General features: G+C 35.9%; 1 protein-coding gene across 5 annotated transcripts in view; it reads left to right on the top strand.

Annotated features, from left to right (window-relative positions):
• Nucleotides 1-16,502, top strand: part of Vav3 (vav guanine nucleotide exchange factor 3) — a 348,664-nt gene that overhangs the window by 217,723 nt on the left and 114,439 nt on the right. For all 5 annotated transcript variants that reach the window (XM_015502627.2, XM_048814637.1, XM_048814633.1 and 2 more), the window contains exons 16-17: nt 8,398-8,499; nt 8,800-8,900. In XM_015502627.2, the coding sequence (XP_015358113.1) occupies nt 8,398-8,499; nt 8,800-8,900 (203 nt within the window). The remainder of the gene's footprint in view (nt 1-8,397; nt 8,500-8,799; nt 8,901-16,502) is intronic.

Genomic DNA, 16,502 nt, shown 5'->3' with positions numbered 1-16,502 from the left:
AGAGATTCAGTTTTCTTAACAATTCTTTTTATATATTGTAAATATCTCTTGATTAATGTATATGTCTACCATATTATTCCTAAATTCCATTGTGCAGATGTATCGTAATTCATTTCCTTTCTTTAAATTAAAATTTCTAATTTTTATTTATTTATTTATTTTAGTATTTATTTTATAGTTGAGCACGATATATTTATTATTTATTTTTATGTGGTGCTGAGGATTGAACCCAGGGCCTCGCACGTGCTAAGCGAGCACTCTACCGCTGAGCCACAACTCCAGCCCCAAATTTCTGATTTTTAATTGTTAAGAATTTTATAATGAACACTTCACAATAACTTCTGTTAAGCAGAATTTTTGTCAAAGAATGAGTACATCTTAAGGGCTTGGATATTTTTATATATTCACCCATACTATGTTCTTTTTTTCTTTTTTTAGACTTTGATGTGTAAAATTATATCTTTTTATTTAAATTTGCATTTCTTTTGATTTCTAGTAACTCTATGTACATGTCTTATTATTTATTGAACATTTTTATTTCTTTACATATTGAACCACTCATTTCTTCAGTTTTCAATTGGGATATTCATTTTTTTCCCTATGGATTTTCATGTACACTTACATATTGTAAGGGCATTAATCCTTTATCATATATACTACAGATGTGATTTCTACTTTATCTTTTAATTTATTATTGTTTTTGACTTAAGGAAAATTTTGTTCTTTTCAGTGAAAGCACATTCAACCACCTTTAATTTTTTTTAACCTTTAAAGATGATGTTAATAGTCATCAATATTTTCTTCAAATATTTCTAATTTTTTTGTTTTTCTTTAAGCAAATTTCAGTCTTCTATTTAAATTTTACCTTCCTACATAGAATATACGCTCCATGAGATCAGTGATTTTGTCCCTTAATCTTGTTGGCTATATTCATGGTGCCACATGATAGGTATCTATTACATCTTTATCAAATAAGTACTGTAAATCTTTATCTAAACTTTATATTGCTATAAAGCATGATAGACATATGGCTTCCTTAGCATTTTTAAAATTCTGTTTTTTATGACATATTTATAGTTGAAATCTATATATTTTTTTCTCTGTTTGGGGGATTCTTCCTCTCCTTTCCTATTTAGTTCCTCCTCATCTTTAAATCCCAGTTCTAGCATTGTTTCCATAGGAAAGCCTTATGTGATAATCCATGGACAAGGTCACATTCTGCATTTCAACTTTTTCTAATACCATCTTTCATTGTGGTATTCAGCATGTCCTGTTTCAGAATTGTTTGTGGAATTAAATGTTTGAAATATCTCCCCCAACCCCAACCAAATAGGCAAGGGTATTACTTAGGTTTGCTCACCATACTATTCCACCACCTGAAACATATTAGGCATTTAACAAGTTGTTTTTAAATGAGTTAATATTTTGAATAGATGAATAGTGAAAAGTAAATTGACATAAAAATTATAAGCCAATTTGTTGCATAAATTTGATTCCCTCAAGACTTTTTTATTTTGTATTTTTGGTCTTCCCCAGTTTTATTGTTCTGATTTTTAATTGTTTTGTATAGATTTAATAACTGTACCTTTAAAAACATTTTAATATTTATTTCTGAGGTAATCGTGGCTTTCCATATATTCCCCATAATAATTCACTATGGTTTAAAAAACTTCCCAACTATTCACACATTTATTCTTCCATTTGGATTTCATAATAATATTTCAAGTTGAAAACAAAATCTCATTGTGTGTGTGTGTGTGTGTGTGTGTGTGTGTGTGTATGTGTGTGATTGTTGTTATAGGGGGAATGAATTGTTTTAAACATATAAATTAATTTAGAGAAAGTATATTTATAATAATATATTTAGACTTCTTATTTAGGAATCTGCCGTGCAGGTTTTATTTTCTTGAATGCTTTTCATTGCCTTTTGTCAATTTAAAAGTTTAATTCATATAGAGTCCAAAATTTTCATGCTGGGATTTTTCTTGGACATTTTTTTTGTGCAGAAACTAGCAGGCTTAAATTTGCTATTTAGAAGGATCTGCTTGTGGGGATGGCTGGTTCTTGGCTGACATCTGGAAACTTGGCTTTAAAATATTCCCCGTGGTACTAAGCAATAGAGTTAGTATGCAATGGAAACTGAATTTTATTGTGCCAGCCTGCCTAGACTGTCTTTTTTAAACAATGTGATTTATGGTAAGCATCCACTTTTCTTCTTGGTAAGCATTCACTTTTCTTCATAATCATTTTTTAATGATTATGGCTGATCATGTAGACAGTTGTGTCTATATGACTAGGCCCCAAAAAATCCTTAAACTTTGATTCTCAAGAGGTTTTGCTGGGTAGAGACAGTACAAATGTCATTGCATTTTGCTAATGAATATTGGACATTTATACATGAATTTCTCCAAATGCCATTTGATGAGTCATTTTTTCCTTTTGGTTTTATTAGAGTTCAATTTCTTTCCTTGGCTTTTCTCAATAATACAATAATGTCATCTTCAAATTAAAATTATGTGGAGTTTTAAAAGTAATATTTATGCTTCATATTTATTTTTCTTGTCATATTGCATTGATTGGATATTTCAGGATTGGGTTGAATGATATAACTTGACTTCAGGAACTTAATGTATTTGTTTTAGTGTTTTACATTAAATATGTTCTCTACTGAGTTTGCTTTATGTTAAGAAACTACCCTTCAACATCTGGCAAAATGATCCAATTCTTTGTTGGTTCTTTATTAATGGAAGATGTGTGTGTGTGTGTGTGTGTGTGTGTGTGTTTAAAACTGTTATTAAAAAGAGCAATTTATGTAAGTAAGTATCCTAAAGATAATAAAGGATACATACTATTTTAAATGATTTCAAAACCTTGCCTTGGAAAAGAAGATTAATTTAAATAATTAGTGGTTATAGTAATTTATTGCCATCTAAGTGACAGAGGTTAATAGGTTAATAGAAGAATGCAAGAAATGCAGCCATCTTGTTATATTGAAAGTAAAATAATTTAATAGAATAATAAATAGAAAATTATTCAGGACTCTCTTGATAGTCAGTGTGTATCTTCTGAATTTCAGCAAAAATACACATACACATACAGATATCCGTATGTATCTATACATTTTTATATATCAGTATGTTTTTGATATTAAAAAATCTTGCAGCATTCAGGTGTGTGTGTGTGTGTGTGTGTGTGTGTGTGTTTATCACTGACGTGCTTCCAGCTCTCACCTTTACTTTCAATGCAATATAAAATAACTACTTTATTTTTTATCCTTTTTTTTTTTTTTTTTTGATAACAGGGATTGAACTCAGTGGTGCTTAACCACTGGGCAACATCTCCAGCCCTTTTTATTTTGAAACAGGGTCTTGCTAAATTTCTGAGGCTGGCTTTGAACTTATGATCCTCCTACCTCAACCTCCCAAGTCATGGAATTTCAGGCATGTGCCACCACACCCATTACTACTTCATATTTTTGACATAATTGTCAAAATATTCATATGGGTAATATTTAAATGTTATCAACACTGACATGACATGAGATAACAGGATGTCTTATATTAATCCTTATTTCCTCTGGTCAGGATTGTTTTAGATGATCATTTCAATAGTATTTGTTTCCTTTATTCTAAACCTATATGACAGTATAGTCAGATACTAAAATAGAGAAAAAATGTTAATTTTAAACATCAAGTGGAGCATCAGTAATTTTATGTTTTATTTTTTTAAAGTTTTCTCACTTGTGAGTGATGAAACTTTTTTGGCCTAGTTAAAAAAATATTTATCTCAGCTATATGCTACAGTGCGTATCTAGAATCCCAGCTACTTGGGAGGCTGAGGCAGGAGGATCTCAAGTGTGACACCAGCCTGGGCAACTTAGCAAGATCCTGTTTCTAATTAAAATTTAGAAAGGGATGGTGACTTAGCTCAGTAGTAGAACACCCTATGTTCAATTCCCAGTGTTAAAATTAAAAAAAAATTATCTCTCTTTTGCTTATTACATTTTTCTATTTGATGGTGTGGCAAAGGGAAGCATTTGAACACAAAAGAAGAAAATGCTACATTATGAGCACATTTTCCACCCATTTTGTTCCATTGTCTCAGGTGTGAAAACCTATAAAAATTTAAATATGATATAATCATATTTAGTATATAATTATATATCATATGATTATATCATATTATATAATCATGATTATATACTAATAATAAGAAAATAATTATAGTCATGGTATAATGTTAATATCATATATATATACACACACACACATATATATGTATAAGCTCTAGATTCTGATTTCCAACCTATGTGAATGCACTTGTGTCAATTTTGTTGAACTATTCATGGTCTTGAAAACCTGGGCCTTTATTGGTGTTTTCCTGGTAGAATGTTTGATGACTATACAGAGGCTGGGTTAACAGGGAGAAGACAGTCACCCAGCCCTCAAGCACTGGATGGCAAGTGGGGTAGGAATATAAATTAGTCCCCATGATGCTTCATGGTGATTTCTTTGAGGGCTATACAAAGTCAGTGAAAGCATAGCAGGTCTATGTAACTTGGCATCACTGTCAAGGAAAGAATTGTAAAGGTTGAAATGTCTGAATTTAAGCACTATTTCTACTCCTTCTCTACTTATTGGCTCCATAGGTATAATGTTATTATCTAGTATGTAAGTAGTAGTCAGGGTTCTCTATAGTGAAATGGAGCTGTGTGTGTGTGTGTGTGTGTGTGTACGTGTACGTGTACACGAGTGTATCCTGGGTTTTGAGGAGGTATTTTCAAGGTTGAGTCAACAATTGGTCAGATTTTCAGGGAAGGAGATGGAACATTGAAGAGATAAAAGAGAATGAATATGCAGAGATAATAAAGGGGAGGCGAAAATTCGCTGTGGCTCTGCAGTCTCTATGTTGCAAGATGGAGTGAATGGATCCGAAATTTCAGGAAAGATATGGAAATTGAGTTTTCATGTGGTGCATTAGAGATGCCTGAGTTGTAGTTGGGAATACAGAGCTGGAGAATAGAGAGAATGAAAAGATGCCTAGGCTAATGGGAGATTTGTGGTCCTCCTTCAAGCCAGTGATGGAGCCAGGTGAGATTGGGAGACCACCTGAGGAGAGCACAGAAAGTTATAAAAAGCCCTAGGAGTATCAACATATATTGCTTTATAAATATTTGATGGCCTGATTACTTTTATGAAAATGAACCCCATGTGAAACAATAGCTATGAGAACATTTTTACTTAGATATCCAAAAGATTCCATCCAACTTCCCCAAAGTAAATTGTCATGTATTAAGACAATTGAATCTTTTATGTGTGGCTACATCTTTTATGTGAGCAAGTGGACTGACTTATTTGATCTTCAGCTCTCCGGTGTAGACAGCTCATCCACATAGTTGGTCTTGCTGTGCCCACTTTTGCCTCATTAGAAGAAACTCCCTATGTGGTACTTACAGAGATTTTTTTTTTCAACTAAATGTGATATCACTTCTTGTATAAAATCTCACCTCATCCCTTGGCCCCTGCTAAACTTTTACCTCATTTCCTACATCTCCTTTACTCACTGGACTGTGGCCGAAAGGTCCTATTTTCTGCTCCTGCCTCGGGGCCTGTTTATATGGCAATTACTCAGTAAATATTTATGAAAGGAGTGAATGACTCTGCCTAGATTTGTTGTGAGCAGGAAATGTGGAAAAGCATATGAACAGCTTAGTGATGTGCCTGGTGCCTTAGAGATGTACCACAAAGGCCACTGCTGACCATTTTTGCCCTTGTTTTTCCCAATCTATAATCCTGATGTTATTCTGTCCCCTTCTGCTCCAGTCTTCCAATCTGGCGAATCTACTGTCGTTGGCTTCTCAATCCTCACAGGATATAGTCCATGTGGGTTGACCTCTCTGTTCCCTTTAGGTGGCACCTGGTATGACTGCATCCATTCCCTGGACCTTTTCATACACATCCTCTCCTGAGTACTTCTGTTTCTTTCTGATTGAACACCAGCTCTGGGTCAGGCAGTGTTCTAAGCATTTTACATACATTACCTCACTTTTCGAATTTTGTTTTATTAGTATTCCTGCTCTATACTTACCAACTCGCCTAAGGTCACACCGCTACTGATTTGCAAGTTAGGATTTAAGCCCAGGTGGTCTCATTTCAGATTCCTGCCCTCTACTCTACTTTTATATTCAGTAGTGCCTCAGTAGCAGTTTCAGGGTCACCAAGTTAACTTTCATTCTTTAATGTTTGATTCAAGAGTTTTAAAATAATATGCAGTTATAGTTCTAAAAAATTATAACAGTTTCTCCTTACCACTCTACCCTCACTTAAAGTTTCATTTCCCTTAAGGCAACTACTGTTAACAATATTTTCAGTTTTTTTATAAGATTTAAAAAAAATTCATGGTGTGTTTGTGGTTCTCCTTTTCAGATTTTTGTGTTTTGAAAAGTCAGATTATTCTCAGTTGGTAAAAATTTTCAATACAAATGGTTCAAATACAACTCTGGTACATGTACATAAATATGCACACACACACACAAAAAAAAAAAAAAAAAAACTTGGTTTGACCCCAGGAGACAGTTGTATTTCTCTGTCCAAGGCCAATTCCTGAAATTAATTAAATTCTTAGATATTTGGGACCTATTACATAAGTTTCTGCCTGACAGAGACCTACTTTTATTTGAAAACTCCAGGCTGATGAATTCTTCAGGTTCCCAGGACTGAAACTGTTACCTGACAATTCATCTATGACTGTATCACCTTAACGCTCAGAGAAAAATGAACAACAGCAGCCCTTCCTGGCTAAGGAAATGGGTCTTGATGCTCTTTTCAGTGCATGGTTATATGGATTCAAGAATCAAATGTTTTTCCAACAATGCCAGGAGAGCTTAGTTTTTAGATTCTTACATTTTCTCTTCTCCCTTCCTGAGGAAAAGCTCTGTAATTTTTAATCAGCAACACAAAAATGCCTCTGTGGAAGAGGCCATACTTTTCAGCATGCAGTAGAACATTTTCCTAAAAAGTGAGGTCACCAGAAGCACAGAGCAGAGAAATCCCAGATGGCACTAATATTTGATTTCATTTTTAGCACGCTCATATTCAGCAGATGGATGGGAAGGCTGACCTCTCTGACACTTCTGCATCACTGCCTGCTACTCCAATTGCCTTTGCGAATGTTTTTTCATAAGGCTTCTCCTGGTACCTCTGAGATTGATGCCTGGTCGCCTGCCTGCGTTATGCTTCATTACGCTGAGGCTCTGTATGCTGAGAGTTGCCGTATTCAATAAAAGGGGAAATCCTAGCTCATCAGTATCTCAAACTTTTCCTACAATCTCTCAGATTGTGTATAACACCTTGGAGTGTATTATTTTAGCTTTCTAGGTGTACTTTGATTTGTATCCATATTTAAACTCTCCTAATTCTTCTGCTTTCTTCTATTCATGGCTAAATTCAAAAGTGTTAAAAAAAAAACTCTAGAAATGGTTAAATTTAAGTGCTTCCAACACACCTACTACACCCCAAAACCTGATTATTTTTATGTGGATATTACTGATTTCTCTCATTCTCTGAGAGTGGCCAAGAGCACAGACCTGGGTTCGAGTTCTTCATTTGCGTTTTCCTCATTTTAGAGCAAGCTTTGCTTTAAAGCAGACCCAGTTTCCTTGTTTGTAAGCTAGTGCTATTATTAGGGCCAGGCAGTGAGGACTGATGTGAAAATTAAACAAGGTAATGAATGTCAAGTGGTTGTCTCAGTATCTGGCACAATCTACAATGAATGTGAATTTAAGATATGTGTAATAACTTTTTGTTGTTTTAGGTGCATTTACTGCAAATAAAATGCAAAACAAATGATGAAATAATTTAGCTTTTCTTGGATTGCAAAGAAAGTGAATTATTAGGGAAGAAGTTTTAATTATCAGATTAATGCCTTTTTAAAATCTTTCTATAAAATGGTTTTTTTTATAAATCATTAATAACCCATACCTATTTAGAGACCAACTCTGTAAATTCACGGTGCTCTGCTTCTCCTTCCCACTGTCACCAACTAGTTTATATTTCAGTGGTGTTGCTGGAGAAAAGAAACTATCACATAGCATGAATATCTAGCAGATTTTGCTTTTTTTCTCAGCAGGTTGACCTAGGGGACCATGCTTCAGAGTCCTTTGGAAACACTCAGTTCTAAGGAGAGATTATGTCCTTCTGTATTACAGGTGCTCATAGCACTGGATATTGGTACATGTTTTAATGTGTAGATGGCTTAGAAATCATTGCATATTTAATAGTCTTTTTGCTTGAATCAGGCCTCTACCCAATGCAGTTTTGATGGATTTAGCTTTTAGGTGCCTAGACTGCTGTTCTGTTGTGAAGCTTTCTTTAGGAAGTGACCTTTTCCTTTTTACAGATCTAACATAAGGCCAGACTATGCAGACTCCAATTTCCATGATTTCAAGATGCACACCTTCACTCGGGTGACATCCTGCAAAGTCTGCCAGATGCTCCTCAGGTAAGCCTGCTCAGGCCTGTTCTTGAGTTGAAATGAACAAGTGAAATTGCTTAGTGCTTCAAGCCAAAACATTCTGAAGTAGGGATATTGTCTTCACAGTTTGGATCCAACAGATCTTTCCTAGGCCTTAGACTTGGAAATACCCCTTAGGACCCCACAGGGGAGGTCCTTTCTCTCTACTGAGGATGCTTTGAGTAGCACTGTGATCCCCGCCCCCAGCCCTGGCATTTTGCAATAATGATTTCATATAAACAGAGTTTATCACATTTTAATGCATCACTCTGTAATTTTACCTTTCAGGGGAACATTTTATCAAGGCTATTTATGTTGTAAGTGTGGAGCAAGAGCCCACAAAGAGTGTTTGGGAAGAGTAGACAATTGTGGCAGAGGTAATTCTGGTGGTAAGTCATGTTTACTGCTGGGATTCTGTTTTTAATGAGGACATAAAACTTGCTCAACATAATTAAGACCTATTTACTCTTAATATGTTTATTATGAAATATCTCCTTTGGAAAATATTACGCATAAGCACAGTTAGAAGATTGTTTAAGATTTGTGTGACTTTTCTACATGACTTTGGTTTAAACAGCTTAAAATCCATTTGATTTATATGTACCTTGGAAGCAGAGGTCTTCAAGAGGAACTTAGATGGCTTCATATAACCCATTTGATAAGCATCAACCCCTAAGGATGTCACTAAAAACTGTACAAATATAGTGAGCACACACATGAAAGAACAGTAACAAAAACAAAAAAAAAAATAAAGAAAATATTCATTTATCTTTAGTTCCTAAATTTCTTCTTTCTCTTCTTGGCTGTTTAGCTTAGACTTGCCAATGGTTTCAGAGATTAAACATCAATGAATTAATGAATTGAATACATTGTCATTTTCCAGCATTTAACAAAGAGCATATATGCTTTGGATTTTATGTAAATATTTTCCCCTTGGTTTTTAAAAATAGCACTCCATGGCTGTTACCCGAGCTGGTCGGCAATTATGCATTCAATAGCCTTTCACTTCTCTTTGCTTCTCTGCTTCTCTGCTTCTCTTGGGCTCTCTCCCTTCTCTTTCTTTTCTGGCCTCTTTCTTCTTTCTCTTTCTTCTTCTTTCTCTTTGTCCTTTTCCCCTGAGTTTCTCTGTGTTTTATCAATAAGACCTTTCAAAATCAGTAAAACTTTTTGAACACAAGAAAGGATCTTTAACAGCTTGAGTTCAAAAGGTAGCCATGTCAACCTTTGATTTTCCCAAAGGAAAAGGTGGACATTGAATTATTTTGGATAATGTGAAGAGTGAAACAGGGAATAGCTTATTTCAGAGCTGAGTTCAGAAAATGGGCAATTGTAGAAAAGGTGAATCCTATTAGAGGACCAAGATCATAGCACATTTTGCTCACTTAGCTCCTTCAGTAGACATTTTTAGAGGGCCCCATGTGCCTTTCTCTGTGCTAGGCCCACACAGCTGCACAAGACTAGAGGTCCTGGCATTGCAAGAGCTCCTCCATGGGGTCTGCCCTGCCTCATGCTGCTGGCCTTTCTTCATGAGCTCCCTCAGTCTTCAGAGCAGCCTTTCCCATGTCTGATGGGGTCCGCAGGCTCTTGCAACTGGCACAGGGCTGTGAACTGAAAGAGACAGGGTCATCCCTCATATCTGCCTGAAGGTTAAAAACAGTTTACAAAAGCTAATAGAAATATTATATACTATTATTGTTATCCTTTAATTGTCTGCCTGATATAATTGATCACTTAATTTTTTGTCATTCCATTTTTATGTTCCATCTTTTTTATCTCTTCTGAGATAATTTGATATCCTGGTAGGCTAATGTGTTTTTATAAATCCCATGGCCCTGACTTGGAGAATTGGAGTCTAAAGAATATGAAGTGACCCTGTAGTTGACATGGTCGTTCTGTTCTAAAGGGAGTAGTGAAGGACAGTAGTTAAGTCAAACAGAGAGGGTTGGAATCCTACCTCAGTTATCTACTAGCTACCTGAGGTTGGGGAAATTTACCTGAACATTATGAGCTTTTGCTTGTTTGTGTTCAAAATATGAATTTGAGAAGAAGGTTGTAAGGATCCATTAGATGGTACTGATGATTACTACAGTATTTGGGTATAATAAGAACTATTTAAATCTTGAGTTGTTAAAATAAGAAGTCAGTTTTGTAAAAGTTATGGGCTTATTCTGCGTTTTTGTTGGTTTTATAGCCTGGAGGTATTGTGGTTAAAATAAATTAATGAGCACCAAACTTTGAAATGATACATAAGTATAACATTAAGAGGTCTTAAAATGTATCTTATATTAAACCAGTTGATAGAAATCAGCTAGGAATTCATGATCTAGAAAGATCAGGGCCATATGTATCCCCAGTGTCTGGTCATTAATTCAACATACTCTGTCTTCTGTCGTTAAATGAGTCTTTTTGTATAGGCATGTAGCATAGTAGTCAGAAAACCTGAAACTCTCTAGTCTTGTTTAGGTTTGACCAGATTCTACAGATTATTCCTTGGGTGATTTTGGATTCCAGTTACTTAACCTTTATGAATTTTAGTTTCTACCCTTATAAAATAGTGATAATAATAGCACATAGTTTTTATAATTTGTTTGTTTTCTCTTTGTTGTTGTTGTTGTGGTGGTGGTGGTGGTTGATGCTGGTCATTGAACCCAGGACCTCATACATGCTAGGCAAGCACTCTGCTCTGACCTACACTCTAGCTCCAGCCCAGCCTTTAGAAATTTTTTTTTAAATAAATACTTTTATAGTGTCAGGTACTGTTGTAAGTACATTGCCACTATAAACTCATGTAAAGTTGGCATTCTTGATATTCTTATTTTGTGGATGATAAAGTGAGGTACAGAGAATCAGTAGAGTCAAGCATCAAATCTAGGTGGACCAGCTTCTGGGTTTGTTCTTGAGCATTGGACATGCTGCCAGGCATGTGAATTAGGACAACATGTCAATCTCCCAGTACCTACTCTGGTATGTCATCCTGTGCTCGCTTTTCTCTGTGAAAGGGAGTAATTTTGTAAGTTTCTCAGTTTAGAAACAGTTTTGAACTTGATTAGCTTAATAAACAAATGTGTTTTTAAATCTGAATGTCTTCAAGTGCTGCGAGAAAGCCAGGCAACCTGGAGGACCATACCTGCCCTTGGAGCTGGAAGGACTTTAGACAGCTTCTAACCTATTCCCTTATTTTAAGATGAAACTGGGTCATGAGAATTTGAAAATTTAAAAAGAAATTTGAAAATAACAAAGACTGTGAGTGCCCTGTAGATTATAATACTTGCTTATACAGGTATCATCCATTAAAAGGTAGCATATTGTCTAAACATTGATATATAATTCATTATAAAGCAGGAAAAAGGTTTTTTGAGCCTCTGACTAAATTTGCTGTTTGGAATTTTGGACCTGTTCTCTTGTGCTCTTGATTCTCTCTGCATCCCACGTTGACCTCCATTCTCCTGTGTTGTATGAGTCTGTGCCTCTCCTCTTTCTACTTTTCATATCCTTTTCTGCTCAAGATTTTGAAGAGACCAGTGACATTGAATCTCATAGTCAGTTAATTAGGGGTCTGAAATGATAAGAACCTGCCTAGGAGGCTTCCCTTTTTACCTTCAGATCAGGATTTCTTTGGTGGTCCTTAGGGTCCTTGTCATCAGGGTGCATAGGATCTGTGTCACAGCTGCATCCACAGCTTTCTCTCCCCTGTGTCCAAGCTGGTGTCCTCCAAAAATTGGAAGTCATGACATCCTGTCCTCAAGCTCACTCCTCCCTGACTGGCAGGTTGTAACTGTGGGTAGGGTATGAACCTGAGCCTGGTGGGTCTGATCTCAGCATCGTAGGATAGATGCTATATTGAAAGGGCAGCAGCCAGATTTTATGGGCTGTTTCGCAGCCTGCAAAAGTCCCAGCATTACCTTGAGTCTTGAACAGTTCTTTGTTTTGGCATCCAGGAAGCATTGCTTGCAGCAGTTCAGCAGGGTATTTTTCCAAGACTGTCTTAGCATCAGGGAAAATGTGGGTGTGGAGGAGGGCAGGAGGAAGGACAGGATATATCAGGAGCTGAAGACATTGTTTGCTTGAATGGGGCTTTTGTATGGAGAGATTGTTGCATCCAGGAAAACTTGACTTTGCAGAAATCATCCCAACAGGCAAATTTAAAGCAAGTGTGTAGTATTGATTTAAGGAAAACACAAGTGTTTATACAATCTGTGTTCCCACAGAATATAAATCATAGAAGGTTTGAGAATCACTCCAACTTTACAGGACTTTATAGATCCAATATTTAACATACTCTGTCTTCTCAAGGGATGAAAAGATTCGGATTGACTCAGCATGAGTCAGGAGTCCACTTGTGGCACAGAGAGTTGTGACTAGTAGGAATGGTTACATCATGCTAGATAGACACTGGATTGTTGGGTGGAAGTCAGTTCTATAAAGGGAAATATGTCATCTTCATTCAACAGTGACCACATTTATAGACAGGAGTTGAGAAGAGAAAAAGAGGCGCTAGTTTATACAAAATGATAGACTCCTCGAGAGGCTAAATGAAGGTCAGAGTATATCCCACTCTGCCTGCTAATTGCCAGATCACATTTCAGGCCCTACCTTTCTTGATCTTTCTCTCTCATTTTACACTATTAACCATTCTCCTTGACACTCTCCTTCATATCCATCCCATCCCCCATGCCATCCTTTGGAGATCTGATTTGTTTCAGATCTTTAGCTACAACTTGGCTTTAACTACAACTAACACGTCATGTGTATAAGGCTCCATCTCTACATACAGCATCTTTTCTGAACTTTGGATTTAAAATTTCCATCTTCCCCTCATATGTCCCCTCCCAGGTGTGCTGCAGTGACCTCAAATACCACATATCTAAAACCACCCTTATTTGTTCCACCCTACCTCATTCTTTTCTTTTTTCTTTTCTTTTTTTTTTAGTTAAAAGTCCACCATCCATACTCTCACACCAGCCTTGCCTACCCCATCTCTCTCATCTCCATTCACTAACATAGTCTTCATTTTCCTTCTGAGTTTTCCTAGAATCCACTGATATGGTATTGTTACAGATCATAATATATATATATATATATATATCTATCTATCTTACTGTCTCTTCTTTCAACAACTTTAAAAGTTTCTTCTCTGCTCTTAATCTTATTCCTTATACATAACTTTTGAAATTGTCTTTAAAAATCATTTAAAATAAAGACTGGTTGTGCAAACATTTTGCTTGCTCTCTAGTCCTTCCAGAATAGTGCCCAAATTTCCCAATATGGCATATGGAGCTCCAGATCATTTTTCCAGTCTTATTTATTACCACTCCTCCTCAGCCAACCAAGTAACTTGTTTTTTTTTTTTGTTTTTTTTTTGCAATTCCATAACTACATTTCTCATGTTTATATATCTAAGGGTGATTTGCTTCTCTATTTTAATGTCTTTCCTTCCCTTGTTCATTTGATAGACTTATTTTCATTTCTGAAAACTCCAATGCTAATATTGGCCCCTCCTTGAAGATTTTTTTTTTAATAGTCTCAGACTAGTCATCTGGTCATTCTTAGTTTGTCAGTCCCTTGTGTGTCCCTGGCATTTTAGGATTACTGTTCTTATGGCCTTTTTGGAATTTATTATAATTGCCTCCTTGTCTATCTGTGCATTTAGGCTCAATGGTATGATGATCTGTGATTGATATTTTGACTTTAGGGAAAGCATGGTACAAGGATAAGCCGTGGATAGACCACCAAGCCGAGGGACAGATGAATGAGAAGAATGTGATGCACCAGGGCCTCTGGCCCTTCAGATCACTGTCTTAGAAGAAGCAAGTGGTTTGGAGCTTGTACAGGCTTTTGTTTCAGCTTTTGTTTCAAGCTCCAAGGCTGGAGCTTGATTAGTTGGTAGACAAGTGGAATAAAAACCTCATAGAATCTCTAGCTAATACTTTAAGAACCAAAGATATAGAACTGGATAGACCTTTTGCATTTCTTTGTATTCTTGTATTTACATAATGAAAGGCTCATGACCTAAGCATTGATTATCGGGGTAGGTTAATAAGTAGCAAGAAAATGAACCAGTTCACAGAGCACCTGATGACAAAAATACCTCTTTCTGGAGAAATCTGCTCCCTGATCCAGTCCATCCCATTTTTAGAATTCCTTCTTGGTTCTTACCTTAGCCAACTCTAAAATTTATGCCCCCTTTTATCCTTCCAGTTCCCAGGTCTGCCCTTTCAGTACTTCGTATCCTAGGCCAATCATTAACCTCACCTTGACCACCGGATGGTAGTCTGAATTAAGTTGTTCTTTAATTAGCTTGTACTCAGGTTTTATTTCTTTCCCAAGGTTAGGCCGTGTTGTGAATAACACTCCCCCAGTCCCAGCAGCTTTAACAAATAAAATTTACTTCTCATACCTGCACTGTTTATACACAAGTCTTTCAGAGCAGCTCCTAAGCAGTGGCCTGGGTTCCAGGCCTCTTCTGTCTGTGACTCTACTAGTATGACACATATATATAACTATAACAGATTAAGTACTTTTGAAGTAGAAGAACGTGTTGTTTAATTTTTATAAAATAAACCATACAACTTAGAATGATGAGTTTATGTCTTAACATTTGAGAATTTGCATAGATATAAGTAAAGAACAGGCAGTTCCATCCTCTCTTTTTCTTGAACTTGAGTTGACTCCTTCACATTCACCATAACAACCCATATGATAAACACGTACATGGGCTCTGAAGTATGTGGCAAAACTTTCCAACGTTAATAATGAATACGTTTGAACTCCATGATATAGACTCTTTAACAAGTTACTGCAAAGCTGATGTAATTCTAGGCTGGCATTTCCTTTTCACAGTATACTATTGTGAATGCTTAATACTAGACTGCAATCTTCGGGGACATTTATGTTTTCCCCCCTTGATTATATATGGCTAAGCCCTTTGGTCCCTTTTTTACCATGACAATGATCAACATAGCTTGGTTTGAGTCTTCCCTGTCTAAGAAAGGAAGGTAACCTTGGAAGGCAAATATTGCCAGAGCAGACAACTTCAGTTTAATGCACCTTTTCCCATAATGGGAATGCAAGCCTCAGCTGCTCTAATATTTAACTGAAGCAGGTCCCCATTTGCTTATCTTTATAATCGCTCTTTTATCTAGGCCAGCTGCTGCTCCTGCTGCTGCTATAGCCACCTCTATCTAATTGGAAGGAAGTTGCCTTGATATCCTACTGGTTTAAACCTGCAAGGCTGCTACCTAGAACCTGTACCCCAAATTGGCATCTGAAAATGGGCTCATTTATAAATACTGTTGCCTATTTTAGCATAAGAGATAAAATTTTAAACTACAATTTTATTTTAGCCACTTGGCATTACATCACTTTCCTTTTACATGAACTGAGTCTTGATCGTTAATTTCATAACCAAAAAATGAATTTAGTTCTACATAATAGTACTTACAACATCTTGTACAAATTAGTCTTCTTTTTTAACTCATTGAGACATTTTTATGTTCCAGAGTAGTTATTATTCCTTCCATTTAACTATTTGGGTCAGTTTAATGATACATTAATAATTATTAAAGTGAATTGGAAACTGTTATATGGTTGGGTTCCTTTAGAGCTCCTGAAAAGACTTAAAATCAAAGCCTCTTTCCAAGTATTATTTATGGCTTATGGTTTGCTTATTTTTTTCTTTACAAAACATTGCTATAGATCTGAGTAATGAGCATAGCATTTGTGCAACTACCTCCAAAATTTGATCAGTCCAACTGTCTTTTAGTTTTATGTTTCACAGAAATAGCACATTAGCTATGATGGCAAGGCACCTTCAATAACTATACAGGTAATTACTTTTCTGTGGCCCCTTTTGTGACAACCACTCTTGGTAGACATTGATTTGTTTAGTCTTGAGAAATAGAACTTAATATAAGAGACAAAGCACATTGTGTAATAATGTTATGAACTCTGAACCACTTGTATTGGAGAAAACAAACATAGCAGGTCTGAAT

The sequence above is a fragment of the Marmota marmota genome, unplaced genomic scaffold (assembly GCF_001458135.2).
Source record: "Marmota marmota marmota unplaced genomic scaffold, marMar, whole genome shotgun sequence".
Classification (NCBI taxonomy): Eukaryota; Metazoa; Chordata; class Mammalia; order Rodentia; family Sciuridae; genus Marmota; species Marmota marmota.
Note: the sequence above shows the minus strand (reverse complement) of the source record. Positions and strands in the feature narration are given on the sequence as shown.